This window comes from Gymnodraco acuticeps, unplaced genomic scaffold (assembly GCF_902827175.1).
Source record: "Gymnodraco acuticeps unplaced genomic scaffold, fGymAcu1.1, whole genome shotgun sequence".
Lineage (NCBI taxonomy): Eukaryota > Metazoa > Chordata > Actinopteri > Perciformes > Bathydraconidae > Gymnodraco > Gymnodraco acuticeps.
In genome coordinates this window covers 935,910-963,362 of record NW_022992001.1, presented here as the reverse complement: position 1 = coordinate 963,362, position 27,453 = coordinate 935,910, and the positions used below count along the sequence as shown (strand labels likewise).

The following is a 27,453-nucleotide window of genomic DNA, read 5'->3' as shown; positions in this document are numbered from 1 at the left end:
ACCTTAGTTGGTTATTCACAGTTTTATTTCATTTAAATTGCGTGAGAGAGGAGGCAGCAATAACACGGGCTACTGTCATTTTATACAGGAGTGAGTTGAATTTTGATTTCAAACACTGTCTCTTCCTCTGGTCTCTCCCACACATATATACACACATCAATTCTCATTTTCCGGTTCCCTTTATTAGCATGGATGTTTGATGGACAAGAAAACAAGGATATAGAGAAATATAGAACCACAATAACAGTTGAAGTAGCAGTCTTTAAGATCTCAGTGCTGGTTGTTTTTACAAAACATTATTTACTGATGATAATGAGAACATGCCAATTAAAGGTTAAATGTATTTCCCAAGGACACTTTGACATGTTGACTGCAGGGACTAAGGATCAAACCATTGAACAATTGATAGATAGACACCCATTTATCCCGGGAACCACAGACGTGTTTTTTTTCTTCCATATACTGTAGTCATAAGTCTGTGAAAGTGAAGGTGTATGGTTACCTGTTTGAGAAGTTGGAGTTGTGCAGCCTGTCAACTACAGTTCTGCATCTAACAGCTATATTTAGAACTGGCAGAAAACGCCCAAAATGACCTCATTTTTGATGAACGATATTGGTCAATGTCAAACTCACTGACAAACACATTGCAATACCTCCTTCAGAATAAAAATAAACTTGTGTTTCATCTAATGAAATAGTATCCAAATGTATTATGTATGTTTTATAATGTGTATTATTTTAGATTCTCTATTGATATATATGTTCTACTGTTGATATGTATATATTTACTGTTTATGTTTATCTTTTAATTTATTATTTTTGTATTTCTTTTTAAAATGTTGTTATATCATTAACTCGCCTGTTAACATGCTGCTGCCGCAACAAAACTTCCAAATGTGGGATGAATAAACTACATTTAATCTTATCAGTCAAATGCTTTTAATGTGAAGCCCCAGCAGTTGCATTAGTACAGCATTGTATTCCTCAAATGTCGCCATAGACACTTTTTATTTACAATACTGCAAATATTTCATTCTTTCATCAGTAGGCCCTTGGCTTTATAACCATTGTGTTTCCTCATTTCGCAATGAATAGACCTAACAGACATTTATTTAAATGCATTCACTGATGCATCATATGCAGTCCACATGTTAACCTCTCTGTTCTCTGTCTCTTTCACAGGGTCCCATAGAGAACGATGTTGTGATTCAAGTGGCCCTGATCGCAGAAAGCCAGAGGTAATGTGTGTGTGTGTATATGTGTATTTTATGTGTTGCAGGCCAGGTCTTAAGTGCTGTAATTGTGGCAAGCTCTTATAGCTTGAGCTTTCCCTGACCTTTGCCATCGTCTGTCACTCTTCTCATTGTGCGCATAATTTCTGTCTGAATATGCATGTGTGTGTGTGTACACCTGGATACACGTGTGAGTGTGTGTGTGTGTGTTAAACTAGGTCAATTGACTCCATGAATCGCGTTAACCTGTAGCTTCAAATACTGCTGCTGTAAAGGCCCAACAGACTCGTTCATCATCAGCTCCAACAGCTATAGCCTTACAATAGATAACGATTTACAACGGACCTGGTTTACATGAGTTTAATATTTACAAGAATCTAAAACCAATAGATGTTTTAACCTTCTATTGACACACGTGTCCTGTAGCTTCAAGGCAATTACAGAATCATATGCGTATTTACAGAAGGTGAATCTAAACATACAGATTTAAAGGGCAACAGCCAGAATGGTACAAAAGGCATGTTTATCCTCCAGGGATCATGTGATGTAAATATGACAACAACTACATGTACAGCTCTGCATCTGCACCCAAATGAAAACCTCACTAATCATGAAGATAAAAATGGATGGTCACAAGCCATCAAACAAATCTGTGCTGCTTGAAGGTTTGCGCCTGGGGGGTCATAAAGTCCCCCAACAGCAACTTGACAGACTGGTGGAGAGAATGCCAACACATAAAAAGCTGTGATTGTAAATCAGCCAGATATTAATTTCTAAACTCTTCTGAGGTTTTTCAAGCTCTGAATCAACTCCTTGTTTTTATTTTGACTAGTTTACATTTTCTGAAAATAAATTATTTGAATGACTATATTTTGTATTGACATTTTTGCGAGAATTGTTGTCAGTAGATAAGATAATAAAACAAAGAATGTTGTATATTGTATTGGATTATAAAGGTGATATTGTAATTGTGTGTCTTCATGTGAAGACTTCAGGTGTTTCTGAACACCTACGGCATCCAGACTCAGACGCCCCAGCAGGTGGAGCCCATCCAGATCTGGCCTCAGAAGGAATTGGTCAAGGTAACACACATTGATCAGTCACCAACTTTACAAACCCCATCCTCCTTAGATTTTGTTGCTACACCTTGCTTTCTGTTTTTGAACGGAACATGTGCAATTTACAATCAACCAGGTCATCGTCATTTTTCACAATGGTTCCTTGATTTCAGACACATGTAGGTTTCTTGTTTCCAGCTGACAACAGTTGATCTATCTGCTGAAGAATGTGTGGCTGAGCAAGCATGTTTACAAGCTAGCTACCTAGCTAACATTAACATCCAGTGATAAATCCATCTCCTACTGACTTTTTCCCCAAATGGGATCACAAATATTCAACCCAGTCTCATGGCATTTCGTGTTCACCAACACGATTTTTAATCTATTGATTCGTGTTCACCAACACGATTTTCCCCTTTTTTTCGTGTTGCACAGCACGATTTTAAAAGCAATGTATTTCTACTGGTAATGACGCTCATGGAAGCACGGCATTCGTTTGTGTCGGCTGCCCTTAAAGGCAATGTGAGCGTCCATTCTCATTGGATAACGGAGAATTGTACACCCGGAAGTAAGTATTCCCCTTACTGTCGATTGATTTTACAGTGATATCTGCACTACTCACCGACTAAAAAACACCAGATTATCCTTGTTAATTACACAACATTGATTGGTTTAAATTGTGTGCAATGCTTTTGTATTTTTCCCCTTCGATTCGGAGAAACAAATATTTTTTCGGAGTAAAGGATAGCAGAAGACACTACACTACCCAGAATCCCCAGCTATCGTTTAGGACTACACCATGTGCTCTGTTTGACAAACCCCGTGATAGTCCTCAAGCTATGTGATTGGAGAGTGTGCTCCTAGGGTTACCGAGCCTCGAACAGCACTTGAAATGGGATGGAACCACGGCAGACTGTCCAAAACTGGATTTGAACGGGTCCACCGCGTCACCCCCGGTGATTAAATATCTACATACATCTTATAAGAGTATAATACATTATGTATAATATCAGTTAAAATAAGTGCTTCAACATAGTTAACATTGCTGGAGGTATGCACAAATATTGATAGATGTCTTGTAATGCACTATTGAGGAACCTGCGACCCAAGTTTTTCATTCAATGCATAACTACACCATAGTTGTGTAGGCCTATATGATATGTCAATAAACCTTAGAAAATCTTGAAATCTTGAAAGGGATGTGCAAAATAGTCATTATATACAGTCTTTAATTAACTATTAGTAGAGAATAACGAGTAATGAATATACTTTATAGGGATCCTATTAATATCTAATAATAAAAATAATGAAATTCAATAACATGCTTTAACCACTAGGTGTCCCTTTATATCAGCTGTGCACCTTTATGGTGTAAATACAGCCTATCTACTTATTGGATCAAATATAAAAGTCAGCCGAATTAGTGTTGATACTGCAAGGAGACGTATTGTGTGAAAATAAATGTAAGATGTTGTTTAATGGCTGATATATTTATGATCCACGTCACGTTTTCAGTTCCTCATGTTTGTCTAGAAGTCTTCTCATCAGGGCTCTATAAATACAGAACTACGGCAGATATGTAATATTTAATGCAGCCGAACCGTGTATTACAATGCCGTTATGTGATGACTTCCAAAGAGAAAAGCAAGCACACTCAGAATAAAGTATTATATATTTTTTTTTAATGTTTTCGGTCTGTTTCCGGTATTTGTTAATGACGATGTGAGACTGGAATTGCACATGGGAAAATAACGTATCTTTAGATGCGGATTTTGTTAAACTAATATGTTTGCGCTGTGGACCAACACTATACATTGACAGGGAAGGGGGTAGCAATAAAGATAACACCATTAAACAGTTACACAACATAACAGAAATAATATCGATAGCAGCGTCCCTAGCAACCACCTTGGTAACAATGAAAACTTCCTGAAGTAATCTTCGTAATAACTAGCAAACTAAAGATCATGTACATCCACTGCACACATAATCTGAAATAACAACTCATATTTCTCGCATCAAATGACATCAAAACGCATTTTAATGGCCAAACTAACTGTAAATAGCCTAGGCATTTTCCACCGACAATAAAACGAAGTTCGGCCATGTTTTTTTTTTCTGCAGGGAGAAATTTGAAGATCACGTGACATAGACGCCAGCCATTGGAATGAATGGTGAAAAAAAACGGGGTTTGTCAAACAGAGCACATGGTGTAGTCCAAACGATAGCTGGGGATTCTGGGTAGTGTAGTGTCTTCTGCCATCCTTTACTCCGAAAAAATATTTGTTTCTCCGAATCGAAGGGGAAAAATACAAAAGCATTGCACACAATTTAAACCAATCAATGTTGTGTAATTAACAAGGATAATCTGGTGTTTTTTAGTCGATGAGTAGTGCAGATATCACTGTACAATCAATCGACAGTAAGGGGAATACTTACTTCCGGGTGTACAATTATCCGCTATCCAATGAGAATGGACGCTCACATTGCCTTTAAGGGCAGCCGACACAAACGAATGCCGTGCTTCCATGAGCGTCATTACCAGTAGAAATACATTGCTTTTAAAATCGTGCTGTGCAACACGAAAAAAAGGGGGAAATCGTGTTGGTGAACACGAATCAATAGATTAAAAATCGTGTTGGTGAACACGAAATGCCATGAGACTGGGTTGAAATATTCCTCCATTGGCTACATTCATGTAGTTTAGACTGAAGCTATGCTACATTGGTGCATGCTATTAGCCAGGGCTGCCAACACTCACTCATTGAGCATGAGAGTCACGCAATTAACCCATATCTCACGCACTCACGCCACACTTGCCTTTCCTCACGCTAAGCTTTCGTCCAAAATAAATGTATATAAAGTGAAGGAACAGCAAACCGAGCGGTCTACAAAATGAGACGGTCTTCTGGCTTAGTTCAGTAAAGTTGGAACGATATTGGGAGATTCTGATTCCGCGGATCAATAACTCATGAACAAAACGTTATTCAGACACAAATGACGTCTCCTAAGTACCGTGGTAAGGTTGACAACGAACTACAATCACATTTTGATCAAGAAAAGTGAATACGCGCCGTCCTCCGAGCTGGACACGTTACATTGGCCTCTATTTGCAGTCGGAGAAGAAACGAGTGCTCAGGGACCGTCTACAAAGTGCAACTCCGAAAAAAGAGAATACAATAATATTCAATCACTATTATACAGCTTATTAATACCAAACTCACTACACACATCAATAGTCTCCTGGTGGTCATACTACAGCAGAGAGTTTGGAAGAATATGCTTTTGAATAATTTTGGGGAATATTTATAATGTAACATCTTCAATAACTATGGCATCATCTTAAATAACTTTAACATTATACAGTATATTTCTACCAAACTCACTATTTGCATTATTGTTGTTGTTAGCATCTGGTTAGTGAATTAATGGGAAACCCTAGTTTGTACATGTTCAATACATTTGTAACACTGTACACATGAACGTTTCTTTTTTCGGTTCACCAAAAAAGAAATCTCACTCCAAGCTGGACTCAAATGTTGGCAGCCCTGTATTAGCTTAACTGTTACTAGTTTTTAAGATCCAGGAACCACAGCCTTGTTTTTCAGGGTTGTTTGCCTACAGTGCTTCAGTTCAATATAAGAGAAAATGTATTATAGACGGTTATTTCTTCGTGAAATTACATTATAATACTATACTATTGATGCTAAGCTATATAGACATATGATAAGTAACTTTGACCATTAACACGAAGGTTAGCTTTATGCCTTATTGATAGGTTGTTCTAACAGTTTGCTTCATAAACATGGGGACAGTGTGATGAGTTTACCTCAAGTAAATAGAGATCAGGACAGGCCCTCTCACATTACCCTAAACTCAGATATTTTAGTAAATAGCACATGGGACCAAACATTCCAGACAATGTTACATAAGTTGCCCATATCAAGGTATTTGTAAACCGTTAACCAATTCCTCACATTTTCGCTCTTGTGGTTCTGGTTTTGACAATATGAAAACGCTCAATCCTCTTTTTAAACAGTACAGCACTTTATACAACCCGATGCGCACACCACTCCAGCATGTGAAGAAATCCAGAGCCTGAAAGACCTGCTGTGCCTAGATACGGTTGCTAAGATATGATTCCATGTTTGAGGCAGACGGCAATTGAAACATCACTGATTGCGGAAATGTTGCAGTGCACAATTAGCTTCAGTGCTGTCTTAAACGTAAAAAAAATTCTAGTCATTCCTGCTAACTGCAAACCATCGGATGGAAATTTGAGTGCCAGAAACTATTGATGCCGCTCCACCTGCACAACTACACAAATCAATGTTACAGTCAGACAGATTACATTTCAGCAGTTAGTTGTCAATATCAAAGCACGACTCTGCTTTGTGAGTCCATCTGCTTGTCAGTCCAAGATTTCCTGCTCTGAAGATTTTCTAGTCGATTGGCCTGTCAATCACAACAAGGCTGCGGTTGAAAGGATTAAACAGTCCAACGGTGATTCTTCATGTTGATTGATCAGCATAATTGTAGAGCCGTCAATGGGACACTCCGACAAATTGTAGACGCATAGAGCTGAGCGGCTTCCAAATGTGTTCTCGAAAAGGTACGTTAGACAGCCCTGTGATAGATTAGAGACTTCAGAATGGTTTTGATTGGAATCACTTCCATCAATTCTGTAACTACTTTTTCTCTTTTACTTGGAGGTGAACTCAAGCAGAGGAGATGCTGCGATTTAGAGGCTTCTGAAGAGGATATAAAAGAGATGTATACTGCTGTTGGAAATACCAGTAATATTCAAAACTGTGAAGAGCAAAGAAACAGCTGCTTTCAGATCTTTGAAAAATACAGGATGGTTTCTAAATGAGCCTGACAGGTCTCATCATTGTGATACTTACTTTACATATGAAGGATCATCATTCAAATGTAATGTCTATATTATGTTTAACAAACAGAACAAAAGGGATAGGATTTAAAATACTTAATTAATATTTGAAATATAAATTCAGTGAAGGAAATAGATGGTTTTACCTTGTCAGTCATTTGAGGGTCTAAATATTTAAATGAGATCTAAAATCCAAGTTTAAAAGTCTTTAATATGCCCAGTGGCAATTTGCTTTAGAGATGGGTATGTTAGACAGACATACAATATATCAGTCACAACACACAATGCATCATACACAACCCAGCATAGGATCCATATCTCCTATAATGTCATCATGAATCATTCTAAAAGAAGATGCAATGACATGACATCTTGCGTCATAGTTTGTTCAAAAAAGCAATTGTAGATGGAACAAAGGGCAACATTCAAAGATGTTGAGGGTCCCCCACGTTATACAGTTGCTGAAGGAAGCAGGGAGTAGCAACAGTAATCATCAGTCACATACATTTTTTCCAGTTTGATTTTATTTTGTAGCTTCCCCTCTTGGACATTGCCCAAACACTAACCTTTGCTGAACTGCTTCCCCTGGCTTACATGGTGCAGGGGCTTTGGGATGACGCCTGCTTCAATAATCATGTCTTAGTCGAAGCCAAATTACTTTGGAGTCCAATGATCACATCAGTTCACAAATTCATCAAGTACATGGCCATGGTATTGCTTAATATAAAGGTCCCAGGTCATGGCCATTTCTACTGATCATAATTCCATTGTTGAGGTATACTAGAATATATTTATATTGTGCAATTTTCAGTGTGAGCTGGGTTATGTTCCTGCTTGCTGCGTGGGGTCTGCGAGACAGCGAGACATCGCGAATGGACGCGGGAAGGGGTGGATGCTGAGGGGGCTGTAGCACCCCCATCTACGAGGCTCCACTAGCACCCGCAATCAATCTGCAACTTTTAGCGATAACGACGCATCGTTTTTCCAAATCCCAGTTTATAATTGACCACGACCACATAAGCATTGACGTTGTCCGTGCTTCATGGAGGTATAAAAACGTCACCATTCCTTTCTAACCACCGCTCAAGTTACAGTACATCACGTCTACTCCAACTTGGGATCAACTATATGGGCTGCTTTATTATGACTGCCTCTCTGCGGCCCGGTCAGTCATAATAAAAAGCGTTATTTTACTTTGAAAAAATATGCACTATGAAGAGACTATAGCTTTCAAATTCATGTTTCATGAGATGGAAAAGCCAAGGGTGACACTCTAACGCTGCACAAAGCTTTCGTAATGCAGAAGTGGGCGTGGTCAAATCTAAACTGGGTTGGGAAAACTATAGAAGCGTTAAGGACATATCTTAATTGATACATTATTGCTCTGGCAGGGACAGAATCCTGGACATTACATCTGGTTGGTGTCTTGATTTTAAACAAAAGTGTCAGGAACGTACTCCCTTTTGAACATTTTATGAAGAACAAGTTCAGCTGTAGCTGCTATTTCCACCCTGCCCACTCTGTGTCTTTCATCCTGAGAGGATAACACCATTTGTACTGTCTTATGTGACACCCTGGCACTACCTCCTTTCACTTCCATCACATCTCTAACTCACACCCTGCTTTCTCCTCTAGATACTGTCTCTCATCTGCTGTTGTTTGAACTCTACTATCTCCCCATGTTCTGTACCTCCACTGTCATATCCATCACTCAAACCCTGGTCTCCTGCCTAGCCTCTGTCCCTCATCTGTCATGTCTGTTATGACGCGTCTATTCTCCTCGCCACCCTCTATAAACAAACCATTTCTCGCATCGTATCATCTCTCGGGGCTTTGTTCTTTATTTTTCTCCAGGCTTTACCTTCTGTCCTTCTATACTGCTACACCCGTCATATCCGCTTCTCTCACCCCGTTCTCCCCCTCTGGGCCTTGTATCCTGCCCCGCCCCCATTATGTCCGTTACAGCTCACAACTTGCTCCTCCAGGTCTATCGTCTGCCTTTGAACTGTCATACCTGTTACCTTTCCCTCGCCTCCCATCTGCCTCTTTCTGTGCTCAGCCTCTCAGATGGAAATGCAATTGTGAGTCAGAGCGGGAGCCATGCTGAATATTAAATCCCGAGCCCAGACAGACGTTTCTTCCTCGACAGAATCTGTTTATCTCGCAGTCACCACCATCTCGAAGTGCTGCGGGCTGCTCTTGTCCACCTCACCTCGTCCCTCGCAGCCGTTTGATTGTGTTGACAACAGCTGCCTGATGAGGGGGAAAGTGGCAATTACATTTTGCAATGTGTTATTCCCACGCACACACCATAAAGCTTATCCCCTTGCAAATCACTTCTTTACTTCAAAATAGCCTTCCTGTTAGCTGTTTCTCCCCCCGGTTTCATATCTGATGGCCAATGTGGGTATCTTTGTGGATGACATTTTGTTTGTTAAAGACTCTCATACATCATGCTGCTACAAGCAACTGCTGGAGCCTTCCAAAAACGGTCCTATAGAGAGACTCTGGACAAAGACTGCAAGTCTGAATAGACGATAGGGAAATTCCCGGAATTGTTCAACCTTGCTTTAATAGTTTTGTCAGTTGGCAAAAATGACAATATTAAGAGATTGGGAAAATGGGTGGCAGTACAAACACCTGTCTTGCTAGAGGGTGATTGGATTAACAATTTGTCAATCAAACTCTTTCTGAAGCCAGTTTGGAGGCGAGGGAAAATATATTTCCATCAAAAGCCTTCAGTGCAGTCTTTGTTTTTCCTTTAATGGAGACATATTCTCTTGTTCTGTTGATCCATTACACCCCAACTTCTTTGGAAGTCCCCAATGTTGTTTTGAACGAAAAATTGTTGCTCCTAACGCTGCCACTAGCTCTTCACAGGACTCTGATTGGACTGTGGTTTTCGGCATTATTGCAAAAAAAAATAAGTTAAGTCTATCAGATGCTAAGATGTTGCTTGCAGGAAAAGTTAGTCAAATCAGGTCAGAAACTCTCATATTTACAGCCTTTTCAGTTTCCACCAGAGTTAAGCAAGGATGTGTTGTCAAACTGAATCCTGTACCTAAAAGATTGGAACCTTTGCAAGACACCCATTTTGATTTGACTTATAGCAACTACTGAAGGCATAAGCTTCACCTGATGCTTAGACTTTGGATTCATCCCTATGTTCAAGTCGCTCTAGACTTCTAGATTAGATTAGATTGCTTCACCGAGAATCACTGATTCAATCGGCTTGTACAGTATAATTTTGAGCAGTGTGGTTTGAGCAGTGTGGCTGCACTCTAAGTCCCTCTGGGTGACAGCACGTGCTGTAAAAGTAATTCTGTTTTGCAATTTTTGTAACAGCGCAGTTTCATTTACACCATTTGGGGCACCGACCCAGCGGCGATAACAAATGCGTAAGTAACCTGCTCCTGTCTGAACTCCTATCAAACTGAAGGTTGTCCCTGTGAAAGTTTTGTAGAGTCTCTCAGCAAGCAGTTATGTATTCTCACACTGTAGTCACCAGTGCAGCAGCGTCAAAAACAGCTTTTATTATCTCTGCCACCTGTCAGGCTTTCTGTTTGTGCTCCGGTCAGTGGAAATGTGAGGGAAAGAAAGGATGCTTTGATTGGCTGCCTTCGTGCTCTCGTTCTTCATTGGTATTCTGCACACAGGAAGTGTGGGGTGCAGAGGTTCTCCCGACCTCCCATGGCTTTTCTCCTCTGGGTCTCATCCTCGCCAGTTAGGGAAGTGATTTGCAATGTTACTTAATCCTCTATTAACATTTCCCTTTCGTTACAGAAAGACAGTACTTTCTCTGCTTTCAGTGTAATTTTCTTGTAAGTGGCCAAACCCTTGTGTCCTTGTTCAGTTCAGGCTTTTCAGAACATTGAGGAAGTACACTGGAGTAGCAGAGCCCCACCTATTGGCGGACATCGAGCATTGCACATGGTTTGAGGCGTCAGAATGCGGCATGGTGGGCTTGATAGGCACATTTCCTGCAGTGCCACATGAGTGTGTGGGAGTGCTGATGCTGTTTTATGATGGCACAGATTATGAGGTATTTAAATTTAGAAATGTATAGCCTGTCACAAAGGGAACGAGTACTCCTATTTCACACTCAGCCAGACACATCAGGAAATGTGTTTCACACAATGCAAACGCCTCAATTCACACATAAACAGTGAATTGTGTAGAGTTTGTCACGCCACCACTCCCTTAGCAAGCACAGCCGAGAAATCAATGTCCATCTTCTTTCTCTTTGCATCTTTGACTCAGTGCTTTTGACAGCAGGCGACACAGCAGTAAGAAGCTTTTATCTGGAGAATGATAGGCTTGAGCTCTTATATTCTCCCTGGTTCCATCTCTGAATGCTTTTCAAGGATGATTGAGGGAGAAGGCCATGACCCTTTCCCCCGCTTTGTTTCGATGACTGGGGAGCCCTTTGATGAATCAACTGTGTAATAATTGGAGAAAAAAAAACAGCCATGGATTTCTATTTATCTGTCTTGCTATTTATTTCTGGGTAATTTGGCACTAATGTGCAAAAGTAAAACAATGTGGTTGATAAGAGCTTGGGTTAGGGTTAGAGCTGAATCAGTCTGAAACATATAAATTCAACCTGTAGGGGTATTACACTTTTCCCAATTTGACTGACACCGCAGATTTTCAGTGCACTAATTAATTGTGAATCTTGACCTCTGCTTCTGCGAGCCCATCTTCTTCAGCCAAACCCTGTTGGAGTTGAGCATTAATATCAAACTCTCCTATCTGCTGCTGATGTAACATTTCTCAGCTCGTAAAGTGGCTTAATACCTGAACATTGACATGACTGAGGATTTCCCAGTAGTCTTGAAACATGACTTCTGACTTGAGTAAACTACAGTACATCTTGCTGCTGTAGAGCTGGAGGGGATGTGAGGACAGATTGTTCATTAAAGTGTTCACAGAACCATTTGAGCCTCTGGAGATCTCCTCCCTGAAGGCACTATCATTGAAAACAGCTTTGATGTTTGCCCTGACTTCGGCCATGGGAGTGTCCGAGCTGGCCGCTCTGTCGGTGCTCCCGAGTTGGGGCGACACTCAGAACGAACCCCTCCTTTGTTCCAAAGAACCTAAGGAGTTTGTTCAGGTCGGCGGCTATACAGTTAAACGGCTTTATTCTTCCACCCCATATTGGGGACAGGAAGGCTAAACTGCACCTCCTCTGCCCGGTGCGTGCGCTGGCATGTTATGTAGAGCGCACGACTTCCATTAGGCGCACTGAACAGCTGTTTGTGTGCTTTTGGGATGGTGTGGCCGATAAAGCTCTGTCCACGAAACGGGCAGGCGGGGGGAGCCTTCCCCACTGTCGTCCATGCACACTCTACATGAGGTGAGTGTGGGGGACATGGTGCACTTACGTTCTCCCATGCTCCTTTGGGACCCGGGAAACATGGTGCACGGTAAGCCCCATGCAGGGCAGGAGGACTCTCCTCACTATTTTCCATGCACACTCTTCAGGAGGTAAGCGTGTCGGAGTGTGCTCTACCAGTAAACTGTGGCCCTGACTTCTCCACGGCCACAGAGGAGGAGAAGAAGTGGTTGTTAACCAAAATCCGGTCAGGGGCAGTGTGATGGGTCGATGTTGTTGGACCACAGGGCGTTTATGCATCAGGGCTCCGCCCACTGTACCCATAGAGTCCAGTAGAGGGCGGAGCCTGTGCTTATATAACTAGGGTTACAATACGTAACCCCCCGTTATGTCCGGTCCAATGCAAACAGTTTCCAACATAAAGTTTCAAGACCATTACACTAAAATGGACTTCCTAAAATGTTTTATTATTTATTATTTAAACTTTATATTCATTGACTTGGTTATTCCATACAGTGCATGTTCTTAAATCAAAATACAAACGTATTTCTTTACAGGTAGTAAAATAAAACAAAGGAAACATGAGAGAAACAAAACATATGAATGTATGTAATGCATGTTTTTAGTAGGTCCAGATATGTTTTGAGCATCTGGTCTTATGGTAAGTGATTGGTAAAGGCTACTTTTGATGAACAAATAGCAAAAGAACAAAGGGAGGTAGACGTTTAAAATGCAATTTTAGTTTTAAATATGAATTCATCCAGTGTAGACACATCAAGAAAAAGACCCAGAACTTAGAGGGCTGGGTTTCCATTTGTAACAGTAAGCTAGAAGCTGTAGGCAGGTGATTTCAAAAGATAGACCTGTAAACATACATTGAACATGTGATCCAGGGAAAACATTGCTGAGACCATCAAATACTTTAAATGTCTTCTTAATGTGTCATATTATGCACATATGGAGCTGGGGAACAAATAACCCGGGAGCATAACAACATAAATACCCCCCCCCCCCAAAATCACCTACTCTCAGGCTAAACATAATGGACTTGTTTCTTGTCCTCCTCCTCAGAAGCCTTTTCTTTTCTTGTAGGAATGAAACACATTTGAAAATACAAACATTAAAGCATTTCAATCAAACCACTGTACTGCCTGTCCAAGCACATGTTTTTATAGTAGGGATTCAAGAAACCCAACATAACAAGCCCAGGAAGTCATGTTTTCATGGTCATTACTTTTTCAGCAGATTTGAATCAACGAGCAGATATACGAATGATGCTTCTATGAACACATCTTTGCATCTTTGCATATTTGTTTTGAAGTCAGCTGGGAACATAACAAGCCAGCAGGAGATTTATTGGCGGCATTTTCAGCAAACACATGGAGTTTCAAAATTAAAGACAAGCCAACAAAATCAATTTGTGCCTTACCATGTTTTTTTGGGAGAAGCACCATTGTTTCAAAATGTATTTATGATAAATCTACTGCCATTTTTTGTAAACTGCATATATGTCATACTAGAATGAAAACTAGAAAGGCAACTTAGGCAGATTGGACCTAGTAAAAATGTCAATTACCATTTTCTAATATTTAAGGAATTTGGCATTTTTAGCCCAGAGCATATGCTCAGAGGCTAACGTAGAAAGTATCAAACAGCATGCAGTCGTTTATTTATCTAACGAGGGCTCAGATAGGTCTGTTCTTAGTGTCTTTTTGTATGGGCCTGTGCATCTCAGTGTTATCTGCTCCAGTACCCATGGGTGTGCTCGAGTCCACTAAGCACGCAGCTGATGGCAGCTCAGGGACCTTTCATTATCGCCACGTCTCATAACTTTACACAGAGCTAATATCAGTGGGTGGTGCTGCCATATGGTGGTCATTTCAGCTCGTATGGGTGGCAACAACAGAAATGTCTCAGTGGATCATTTGCATGGGGGACTTTCATTACCATATGGGCGCTGATATTTTGGTTACACTAGAAGGTGATGTCGATATCTGTAATGCCTTATAAATATACTTATAATAAGATTTACTTACAAGCACCATTATTCAGTGATTTAAATGAAAGCCATAGGTCATTAGGCATTTTAGAATGACTAATGAGTATCTTCATTTTTCCTAATTTCAGTTTAGTCACTGACGTTGTTTTCTTCAAATAACCTCCTGCTGAAGTGACCGGCAATTATAAAGTATTATACTAATTGAACCTTTAAAAAAAAAAAAAAAGCTTTATTATTTGTTATTATTTAAAAAGCATAGTGCATATTTACGAGTGCTTGTACTCATAATAATACACAGCTATAAGCAGAATATAATGCATGATAAGTAACAGCAGCTTTATAACAACAACCATCACACATATTAAAACATTTTACAATTAGCTTTTATATCACAAATCATTGCTTGTCACTCACTTAAATGTTTTCTTTGAAATAATTATAGTCTCTATTTCTTTTTCTTTCCAATATCTTTGGAGAAAAATTTCCAGGAGTGACCAATAATTTTGAAGTATTATAGTACTTGACCTAATATTATAATTCTTTAAAAAATGCTTTATAATGTTTTATTGTTAAAAAGCATTTGTATTAAGTGCTAATACATGTAAATTCACAGTAGCAGAATACTGCATTTTCAAATGTCTTTGAATTCTGAATTGTTAGTAGTTATATTTGCTCACAAGTGTATTGTGTGTGTGTGTGTGTGTGTGTGTGTGTGTGTGTGTGTGTGTGTGTGTGTGTGTGTGTGTGTGTGTGTGTGTGTGTGTGTGTGTGTGTGTGTGTGTGTGTGTGTGTGTGTGTGTGTGTGTGTGTGTGTGTGTGTGTGTGTGTGTGTGTGTGTGTGTGTGTGTGTGTGTGTGTGTGTGTGTGTGTGTGTGTGTGTGTGTGTGTGTGTGTGTCTTTCTGCAGGCGTACCGTTTCCTTGCCATCAATAAGAAGCTGGGCTTGAGTGGGCGTCCAGATAGGCCAGTGGGCTGCATCGGGACTTGCAAGGTATATGGATGTTCAAAATGCATAAATAAACATGTGCACAAACATATTTGCACTCTGCGCAGCAAAGGGCATGGGTGACCACTAACACGCCTCCCACATGTAAACATTTCCCAGAGCTCTTGAGAAGAACACAACTGTGGTGGCCGACAGGTGCAAACGCATTACATCGGCCCAAAACACTTACATAAGGAGAAAAGTACTGCAGTTTGAAAACTTGCTGACTGTCGAGGATTGCTGACTGTCACTGTTATTGGAAAGTGAATTACATTGTGAGTTTTATTGGACTATTTTAACAATTTGATAGCATGATTCCTTCCCATATTATTGCAGATCTGCTGTAAGCTAGCTAGCTAATGTTACTTACCTGATTATTTTAAATATACTGACAAAACACGTACAATTCTGAAACTGACTTACTCTGCCAACAGGCCAATTTTATAATCCCAAACGTTAAATGTCAACAAGCACTTTGGTCCCAGCTGTGTGCATCACTTTTTTTTCAGAGTCAAAACCCTCAAATTACACCCTGTAGCGAGTAAAACTCTAACACAGAAAATACCTGTCTGTGCTGCCCCAGAACGCCTCGTTGGAGATTTCTCATTTTCCATTTTTGTCTTCCTGGGTATGGTGACGTAACCATGCCCAAATGGACCAATCCGCGGATCCGTTACGTTACGTCCGCGGAGCCGTTACTTCCTCACACACACACACTCAATCTTTTCTCAGCTGCAGCTCCGCGGATTTCTCAGCCTGAGGCGGCAGGACGCGGCGAGGCGAGTCTGTGTGTGAGCACACACACAGACTCACAGCCAGGCTGCGGGTGTGTGCTCGGGCTGGTTTCGGGCTGGGTTTCGCTTTGTCTCACTGTCTCGCCGAACCCACGCAGCAACCAGGAAACCACACCAGTAAGCCAGCTCACACTGTACGCTCCTCAAAGCAGAGAGCCCCGCAACGTCCCCCCAACACGGCACCCAGACCCCACGCAGCATTCTCATCTGTTTTCCTTACTGGTGTCATTTTCTGGTTGCAAACGCCATTGTAACACATAATCACTGATGTTCCGCTGTAACGGTGGTGGACTCATCAGAACAGAGTGGGCGAGCTGACCAATCAGAGCACACTGGGCTCATAGGGAGGGGGGGGGGGCGGGCAGGAGCTCCAACAAGGCGCCCCCCCCCTCCCTATTTATTATCACCCTTTTATTATTTTTTTTTTTTTTTCTTGCTTTTTATTAATTCTACCGTATTGTGTAATGTTTATTTATACTGTTCATGCTCACTACTTGTAGCACTTCGGGATTTGAAATCAAATATGAAGTGCTTTATAAATGGAACCCATTATTATTATTATTATTATTACAGAGAGTGAATACACATGCTATACAGAGATGCTGTTTGAGAAACCAATGTGAGTTTGGAAAATTGCACAATATAAATCTATTCTAGTAGACCTCAACAATGGAATTATGATCAGTAGAAATGGCCATGACATGGGACCTTTAAAGTGTTTCATGTATGCAGCGCTTTTAGTAAACCCTGCGCTTGTTTCATCAAGTTGGTGAACATTTTTCTTTCATTTGCATGTGCTTTGCCACATTTGTGGTTTTATATTTGCAGCGTTTCTGAAACTGCAGCACTTGTTTACCTAATGGAAGTGTTTTGGGCTGTTGTTAACTGGTTTGCACGTGTCGGCCACCATAGCCAACAGCTCAAAAACTTAAAGAAAGAAAAAGTTTTTATCTTAATCTACACATCAGTTAAACTGAATGGATTTAGCTTTTTCTCTGGATTTGTTGCATTTAGAATAATGTGTCCGTGGAAGTGCGTGTGCACTAATGTCTCTTGCTAATGTTGTTTGCAGTTTCTCCCAAATGAAGGTCCCCAAATAAGTCGAGCTACAGCTGTTTTTTTCCAACAAAGACACTGTCGAACAAATGAATTATGGCTCCCAATGCATTGCTAAGACCATATTATAATGGGACATTTATGGGGAAGATGGCAGACTGCCAGAAGGCGTTATCATCATCAGTGTCTTTGTGTGTGCCGCTGCAACAATCTGTATGTGTGAAAAGGGTTTTTTATACAGTTGTGTACTGTGTGTGTTTTCAGGAGCGGTTGTGCAGCCTCTGTGTGTCCACTCTATCTTAGGATTGATGGCTTGTTTTATACACTACCCGGAATAATGTATACGTGGCTACTTCTGAGCCATCCGTCTTCTAATGCAATACTGTGTGTGTGTGTGTGTGTGTGTGTGTGTGTGTGTGTGTGTGTGTGTGTGTGTGTGTGGTGTGTGTGTGTGTGTGTGTGTGTGTGTGTGTGTGTGTGTGTGTGTGTGTGTGTGTGTGTGTGTGTGTGTGTGTGTGTGTGTGTGTGTGTGTGTGTGTGTGTGTGTGTGTGTGTGTGTGTGTGTGTGTGTGTGTGTGTGTGTGTGTGTGTGTGTGTGTGTGTGTGTGTGTGTGTGTGTGTGTGTGTGTGTGTGTGTGTGTGTGTGTGTGTGTGTGTGTGTGTGTGTGTGTGTGTGTGTGTGTGTCTCCAGATTTATCGTATCCTGGGCAAGACGGTCGTGTGCTACCCAATAGTGTTTGATCTAAGTGACTTTTACTTGTCCCAAGATGTTATGCTGCTGATTGATGACATTAAGGTAAGCCCAGGTCACACTTATTTATCGTTGCCATGACTCCACAGCTTATTATGTGCTCCGAAGAACTTTAATAACAGAGATATATTCAGCCTGTCTGCTCCTAAGAGATGTAGCCTGACATTTATGAAAAGACTGAAAATGAGCCGATATGCTTTGATCGCGTACCTGTTCTACATATACCCATAGAAAAGGTACACATACTTAAGGTCATATCTTACCTTTGAGGTAGTTATCTAATTGTGTCCCATTTTTTCCTACACTTATAATACATCAAGTGTACCTCAAGTACATTCATTAAAAAGTGGCAGGGCGGAGTAATAGGTAATGAAATGTGCATATTGGACAGAAATGGGACGTCCCCGTGAGTCCTGGCCTGATTCAAGCTCTAGATATATAGATTGATGATCTAGTTTGCTTATGTCTCTGTACATTTGTGTCACTAATTACTATCATACAATGTTGAACAACTTCCAGTGGGTCAATGTTGCTATATGTTGAGCACCTTTTTTATCATTAAAGTATATAAACATCTCACAGTAGAGGCACAAAATACAAATATAAACCTGAACATTAGCATAATAGGGCCCCTTTTCTATAACAAATATATACATTTAAGAATCTGCATATATGTTTTATACATGTCTATATCTTATTAAAACATGTATATTGTGTTGTTCTGTCATATAAGGCTATAAAACTCAACCCCTGATTGTATGGTGTATGTATGTATGTATGTATGTATATATATATATATATATACATACACCATACTGTATATATATATTTATATATATATATACAGTATAGTTAAGATAAATAACCTAGTTCCTTACCCTCTTGTTTGATCGGATCCTGTTTGTATGCCTTTAGTTGAGCTTAATCTGATGCAGCAGAGGTAATAATATATGCAGGGGAAAATCAGAAAAAAAATCATTATTTAATTTAGATCGAAACACATTTAAAGAGCCTGTGACAGCATCCCAACAACTGTTGTGAAATGAAATATTGGGCTACTAGTAATCTCGAACCGTCAGTTTAAAAAAGAAAAAGCGATACCGTTCCGTTAAATATCAATAATTTCGAACATCGCGGGGAAATTCCTTCGACTCATTTTGAAGTTTTGGGGGAAGCCGGAAGTGACGTCAATGCGGGAACGCTTCACTGTACGGCGAGAGAGCCAAACACGGACAAAGTGTGTTGTCATGCGTAGAAATGGTGAATTACTGAGTTTAGGCACGTTAATAACGTTTTAATGAAGTTGACTACAGTATATTCATATTTGTCAGTGCTTTCATGTCAATTCGGCGAACATAAACATAAATGATCGTGGTGAAGATGATGATTAAATTAGGATTAAAAATCGGTAGTGAGAGCTGCTGAATTTCCTCCAGTCGGATGTGATATAAAAACAAATCGATTATTTTTGTAGTTGTAAACTCAAGTGGATGAAACTACATGTATTAGTGCTTTCATGTCAATTCGGCGAACATATGATACATTAAATGATCGTGAGGATGATGATTAAAAATTGTTTGTTTGTGCCGGTCTGCATTTCCTGATGAGAAAACAAACCGATGCTGTTTGTAGTTGTAGTACACCAACATGGATTAAACGTGTGGTTTTTTTACCACAATGTTGGGGAAATTAATGGATAAAATGCACAGGATTATTATTATTATTATTATTCCCACTCCGATCGGGACACCTAGGTCCACCGTTTCCCCCGCAGCGAGGCTCCCCCCGTTGACAGTTTACGTGGGCTGGGTGCAGTGGCGGACTGGCCATCGGGACGCATCCCGATGGGCCGGTACCGAAGTGGGCCGGTCGGATAAGTCACTAGCACATCCCCCATAGGCGGCGCGTGAGGCTCAGGTTTGGGAAGGCTAAATAACTTTTTTTACCTGACGCTGCCCGCCTCCGGCGTCTATAGAAAATAGATCAACTCAGTGTGCGGAGTTTAAATCTCTCAAGTCATATTACAGGATAAAGGAAATACAGTTTAAACTGCCGTATGCAGAGAAGACGCCGACGTGTCGCACTTATCATTCATATTACATCATCAATCTGATCATCGATCATATAATATCATAATATATCATATATTTCCTTATCTGAGTCGGCTTCTCCAGCCGTATCTGGCCGTGCAACACTTACAGTGTCACATACTGTATGCAGAAGTATTCTTTTAAGCAACACATTATGTTGACGAAACACTCGAGATCCACTCGTGTTTTAGACGTGAACGCGCTCTCAGCTGGTGAGAGAAACCTTGCCTTGATTTACCGAGTTGATAACCAGCGTCGTAGGACCTCTTAGCGAGATCTCGTTTTTTAGTTTGTTGTTAGTTTGTTTGTTACTCAAACATATCCAGGGTCTGTTGAACTGGCTTCGTAGTACAGGGCACAGGTGGCTAGCAGCGCTAATGTCAAAGACACAGACATTGCATTATATTTGTATTTTACCAGGATGCAGTGACACAAATATTTACATATTTACATTTACTATCTACAGCACCCGCCGCCCCTGACATCCCCCACTCCCCCCGTTGACAACTTACTAGCGGTACCGAAGTGGGCCGGTCGAGAGTCCCGGGATGATTTTTAGTCCCAGTCCACCACTGGCTACATGACCGTATGATCGCCCATATTGACGCACCTAATTCCTAAACTTCTAACAGATACAACATAAAGCGATCCTTCAGCCTCATATGAGCTCTCAGACAGGTTCAAAATTAAACTGTCATCGCTGTCTGAGCTTGCTGCTGTGTGCACCATCGTGCGTTTGCATGCAGATGCTGGGATCCTGAACGGTGCAGCTGGAGCGCTGTGCCCGCAATGACGTCACACGTCATTTGGCGGGACTTGAAGAATCCCCGAGAAGATCCAGAAAATGGTCAACATTGAAGGGCAGATTAATGGTTATCAAAGTACAAATATCCAAAATCAGTTCAGTAACGGTTTTCAAGGGGACAATATTTACTCAAATTGATGGGTTTGGATCCGTTTGGATGATGGGGGAAACTCGTGTCACAGGCTCTTTAAAGTCTCATAATATAAAAGATGTTGGTCCTTACTACTGATTGATAAATAAATAAATCATAACTTCAGAATTTGTATTCCAAATAAAATTCCTATAAATGTAGATACACAATATACATTAAAAAAAATTATAAAGATACAGGACAATTTACATAATTTCATCTTCATAATCAAAAACGTATCATTCTAAACTTGATGAGTTTGACAGTTGAGGAGGTTTTACTTTGCTCTGATTCAGTTTCTGCTCAGAAACAATGGAAGCTCCAATCTTTAGAACGGTAGGATGTTAGCCTATACCTATCTGATATCCTAACGTCTGTGTGTGTCTGTGTGTACTTGTCTGTGTGTTTGTGTCTGCAGAACGCCCTGCAGTTCATCAAACAGTGCTGGAAGATGCAGGGACGTCCTCTCTTCCTGGTTCTCATCCGTGAGGATAACATCAAGTAATATAAACTTCAAAATATTTTTTTATCCTTTTTTTCTTGTCCTCTGATAGCTTTCTTATGGCATTCTTCCTCCACCTATCTCCCAACACACCCTTCTCTGTCTCTCTCTTTCCATCTGATACTAACAACAAAATGCCATGACTCCAATAAGGCCGTTTGCTTCATTTTCTTAAATCTAACTGTTTTCCTCCCTCCCATGTGCACTATTTCTCTTCATAGCAGAAAGGTGCTTTGCTTGAAACTGTATTTGCTTGCTGATTGGGCGATAATGTTTCTCATTTATATCACTATAGCCTGGCTGGTGGGCTGATTACAGCAGTATTGACCATTATCGAGAAAGCCATATTTTAAATGACTTACAAGCGCTTAAACAGCCACACTGCAGTATATGGAATAAGTCAACGGGCTCTCAAAGAAGCAAGTCAATAGTCATTATTTTGCTATTGATCGGAAGGATGACCTGTATAGGAGGAGACAGCAGAGCAGATAAAGCTATCAGGGTCTGGGTAAAATGTGCTGGTTCATTGAGAGACATTTCAGATGGAACAACTCTAATGATTTGTGTTTACATGTGTTCTGTTCTGTACATGGAATATAATCGTTAGCTCAGATGTTTTGCGTCTCAATGGGACAGATTCAGGCCCTGTCCACACAGAGACGAAAATGAAAACGAACCGATGTCGATATCAAAAAAGTCTTCCGTCCACACGGAATCGGCTCAAGAAACGTGTCCATCCACACGAGACCGCTCAACCCGCTGGAGGCGCTGTAGTACATATGCCGGGCCTGTAAGTGGCGCTGTACTTCCGCCACAAAATACACCAAAAGCAGCGAAGAAGACCCCCCGAGCATGGTTGCCATTGTTGCTTGGTTGCCCTTCTGGTTATTCTCCGCGGTGGATTTAGCAGCATGTAATTCATGGAGTACTCCATGTCCACTTGTTGCTGATGGTTGTGGTAGAGGAGCTGTAGATTTTGCACTAACATCTGTATCATGGTCAGTAGCGTCTGGAGCATGGAAGTATAATAAGAACTGGATACAGCGTGGGAGGCAGAGCCTCGTTCATTCCTATTAGAGTTGCTCATTGGCGCATGAAGGCAAAATGACCCAACTTTTGAGACAGCCAAACTTCACAGATTACCCGTCATGCCTGGCTGTCATAGCAGAATAACCTGTATGTGCAGTCATAGAGCATGCGCCCCTTAGGCCCCGCCCCCCGAGCGCCCACTCTCGACTCACTAGAATTAATGGAGAGAGAAAATAAATCTAGATTCGGCTTTTAGTGCATTTTACAACTTTAAGGACTTAATTATTCTAATAAGGGCCATCAAATAGTTCATACTGGGTAGTTTATTTAAAAAAAATTATCCGCTAATTTACGTCTCTTTCCCCATGTTAGTCAATGGGAAAAAGTCTTTCTGAGCCATGTGACGTCATGGAATTACGAATTTTGGGCACAGAGTCCGGAGCACTTCCTGGGGGCTTGGTCTGGAGCACGAACGCAACCCTGTGATCCGACATTGTTGTTGTTGTTGGCGAAACGCATCAGCAATGACGCGGGGGTGAGCAGGAGAGGCGGGGCTATGATCGTTTAGGGCGTACACACGGTGCCGCAAGCGTTACGTTACCAGACCTTCCCACTTTGGGATGCGTTATCGTTTGAGGGCTCCGTTTCCGCGGTTCCGTTACGGCGTCGTGTGGACGAACCGTCCATACGATAAAGAACTATAGCGGATAACACCCATTTTGTCTCCGTGTGGACGGGGCCTTACTGTTCTGTGCACTCTTGGAAATTAGCCCTTCTTTCTCATCAGGGGAAGCCGCTTCAATCCGGTCCTGGACATGCTGGCTTCGTTCAAGAAAGGTGAAATCGGAGGGGTCAAAGTTCATGTGGACAGACTTCAGGTGTGTGGATTCAGTTCAAAAGATTATGTACACATCAAAAATAAGTATGTGCATACTTGCATATACAGTACCCTGTGTTATTTTTAAACATTTACATTTTTTTACATCTGAAGTACCAAATAATATTTATGGTCTACAATTATTCAAACATTTGTTCAATTAAAGGTGGGGTATGTAATTTTGGAGAAACCAGCTCGAGTGCGCTAGAATTTGAAACTACATAACCGGAAAAAATCTGCCCCTGCCTTACGGAGCCTCTCCTCCAACACACACGAATGCGCACATGACCAATGAGGGCACGAGATAAGTTTGTGCACAGATGGAAGGCTGACAGGCAGGTAGGCCATCCAGTTATTTTAGCCGGGCCAGCTAAAATGATTGGTCGTGCTTTTTACAGCGCCACAGCTTCCACAGATGACATTTTTTTATGTATTTATTGTCAAAGCATTTAATATATTCATTGCTATCGGGATGTTAAGAGCATTCCATGGAATATAACAAAAAGTATTAATGAAATAAATTGCATACCCCACCTTTAATATTACATTCATAAATTCTTAAATATAAAATAATAATAACAATTTTTTAAATAAATCTGAATCAAAATAATAATAACTATAATAATCATACCAATGTAACAATGTTATTATAGTTTTTTATATATAATAATAATAATATTGTATTATTATTATTGTTATTATTATATATAAAAAACTATAATAACATTGTTACATTGGTATGATTATTATAGTTATTATTATTTTGATAATAATATTGTATTATTATTATTATGATTATGATTATACTGTTGCTATCATTTTTTTTAATACAATTAAAAACACATGGATGCAATACAATTATCACAGTTATAATATCTAAATATTCACCACTCTACAACATTTGCTAAAATAGCCCTTTATTATCACAGATGCCATGACTTCTTTCTTTTGTTTTTTTAAAATTTGTTTTGGCAATGGTTAGGGTTAGCCAGACTGTATTTTTGCAAGGAATTTCCTCAATGGATTATTCGATGCGTTAACAGTCAGTAGTTAGTTAATGGTGACACACAAGAAGTTTTATATATTATAACAGGTTTTTTTGTATAGAAGCTTATCCTAGACATGCCACACAATCCAAGTGATTACTTACATTTATAAAATAAACATAATAGCAATCCAATACCTTGTTTTGAGTCTCTTTTATCATTATTCAACACACGGTTAGACTGAAGTAAACAAATGTTAGATCTTACAATTCCAATCATTACAGGTGGATAACAAATCAATGTTACCATTCCTCTTATTGGAGCTTTTTTAAAGATGGCTGTCTTGGGGAAAAGCACAACCTGCTTTTTCCTGTCGACTCTGGCTGTTACAGCTAACCATGGAATAAACAATTGCCTAATATTACAAATGTCCAATAAATGGTTTTGTGGGGCTTCATCTCCTGGTTTTGAGAAAGTTGTCCAGCCCTTAATCTGAAAGGTTTTCCTCATATCAATAGCAGTGCCATTGTTTGTCTGTGTTCTGACCTTGGCCTGCCAGATTCAATTTGGATGGCAAACTGTTTTGGTTTGCCTGGGAAAGGTGAAAGTAAATTAATCCTGTAGGGTTAAAAGAAGGAGATGGAAACGATTAGGGTTAAGCTTTTTGTGGCTTGCCAAGAATATGGAATGACTTTAACAAATTAAATGGTGAATTCATAGATTAGAGATCTATCCCTACAGGGTAACATTTGGCCTGTGGAGATGACTGTAGAGAAACCTCAGTGCCAACGTGCATTACTGAACACATTAACATCACTGGGTGATTCCGTATTTGTGGTATGAGGGCATGAATTATATGCATTGGGAGTCACAGCTGCTATGAAACCCGCCTATTTAGTTCAGCAGTATCCATCCATCCATCCATCTTCTCCCGCTTATCCGTGGTCGGGTCGCGGGGGTAGCAGTTCCAGCAGAGAGCCCCAAACTTTATTTTCCCTGGCGACATCAACCAGCTCTGACTGGGGGATCCCAAGGCGCTCCCAGGCCAGCGAAGAGATATAATCCCTCCACCTGGTCCTAGGTCTACCCCTTGGTCTCTTCCCAGCTGGACGTGCCTGGAACACCTCCCTAGGGAGGCGCCCAGGTGGCATCCTAACTAGGTGCCCGAACCACCTCAACTGGCTCCTTTCGACGCGAAGGAGGAGCGGCTCAACTCCGAGTCCCTCCCTGATGACCGAACTTCTCACCTTATCCCTAAGGGAGACACCAGCCACCCTGCGGAGAAAACCCATCTCGGCCGCTTGTATCCGCGATCTCGTTCTTTCGGTCATGACCCATCCTTCATGACCATAGGTGAGGGTAGGAACGAAAATGGCCCGGAAGACCGAGAGCTTTGCCTTCTGGCTCAGCTCCCTTTTCGTCACAACGGTGCGGTAAAGCGACTGCAGTACCGCTCCCGCTACTCCGATTCTCCGGCCCATCTCACGCTCCATTGTTCCCTCACTCGAGAACAAGACCCCGAGATACTTGAACTCCTTCACTTGGGGTAAGGACTCATTCCCTACCTGGAGTGGACAGTCCATCGGTTTCCTGCTGAGAACCATGGCCTCAGATTTGGAGGTGCTGATCCTCATCACAGCCGCTTCACACTCGGTTGCGAACCGATCCAGTGAGTGCTGAAGGTCGCAGACCGATGAAGCCATTAGAACCACATCATCTGCAAAAAGCAGTGGTGCAATCCTTAGTCCACCGAACTGCAGACCCCCTCCCCCATGACTACGCCTCGAAATCCGATCCATGTATATTACAAACAGGATTGGTGACAAAGCGCAGCCCTGGCGGAGGCCAACCCTCACCGGAAATGGGTCCGACTTACTGCCGAGGACCCGGACACAGCTCTCGCTTTGGGAGTACAGAGATTGGATGGCCCTGAGTAGAGACCCCCCTCACCCCATACTCCCGCAGCACCTCCCACAGTAACTCCCTGGGAACTCGGTCATACGCCTTCTCCAAGTCTACAAAACACATGTAGACCGGATAAGCGTACTCCCAGGCCCCCTCCAGGATCCTTGCAAGAGTAAAAAGCTGATCCGTCGTTCCACGACCAGGACGGAATCCGCATTGTTCCTCCTCAATCTGAGGTTCGACAATCGGCCTGACCCTCCTTTCGAGTACCTTAGAGTAAACTTTCCCGGGGAGGCTGAGTAGTGTGATGCCTCTGTAATTGGCACACACCCTCTGATCCCCCTTTTTAAATAGGGGAACCACCACCCCGGTCTGCCACTCCTTCGGTACTGTTTCCGACTTCCACGCAACGTTGATGAGACGTGTCAACCATGACAGTCCCTCAACACCCAGAGCCTTCAGCATTTCCGGGCGGATCTCATCCACCCCCGGGGCTTTGCCACTGTGGAGTTGTTTGACGACCTCAGTGACCTCCCCCCGGGAGATTGGTGTTGATCCCCCGTCATACTCCAGCTCTGCCTCTAACATAGAGGGCGGAGTTGTCGGGTTCAGGAGTTCCTCAAAGTGTTCCTTCCAACGCCCTAACACTCCATCAGTTGAGGTCAACAACGTCCCATCCTTACTGTACACAGCTTGGATGGTTCCCTGCTTCCCCCTCCTGAGGTGTCGGACAGTTTTCCAGAACAACTTTGGTGCCGCCCGAAAGTCCTTCTCCATGTCTTCTCCGAACTTCTCCCACACCCGCTGCTTTGCCTCGGCCACGGATGAGGCTGCTGCCCTTCGGGCCTGTCGGTACCTTGCAACTGCCTCGGGAGTCCCCCGGGATAACAAATCCCTGAAGGCCTCCTTCTTCAGTCGGACGGCTTCCCTGACCACCGGTGTCCACCAGGAGGTTCGAGGGTTACCGCCCCTTGAGGCACCTAGGACCTTGAGACCACAGCTCCCCGCCGCGGCTTCGGCAATAGAGGC

General features: G+C 41.6%; 1 protein-coding gene across 3 annotated transcripts in view; it reads left to right on the top strand.

The window, feature by feature from the left end:
* phkb (phosphorylase kinase, beta) overlaps positions 1-27,453 on the top strand; it is a 144,442-nt gene that overhangs the window by 94,901 nt on the left and 22,088 nt on the right. For all 3 annotated transcript variants that reach the window (XM_034201272.1, XM_034201271.1, XM_034201273.1), the window contains 6 exons: positions 1,183-1,238; positions 2,221-2,314; positions 15,422-15,505; positions 18,041-18,145; positions 21,544-21,626; positions 23,444-23,534. In XM_034201272.1, coding sequence (XP_034057163.1) covers positions 1,183-1,238; positions 2,221-2,314; positions 15,422-15,505; positions 18,041-18,145; positions 21,544-21,626; positions 23,444-23,534 — 513 coding nt within the window. The remainder of the gene's footprint in view (positions 1-1,182; positions 1,239-2,220; positions 2,315-15,421; positions 15,506-18,040; positions 18,146-21,543; positions 21,627-23,443; positions 23,535-27,453) is intronic.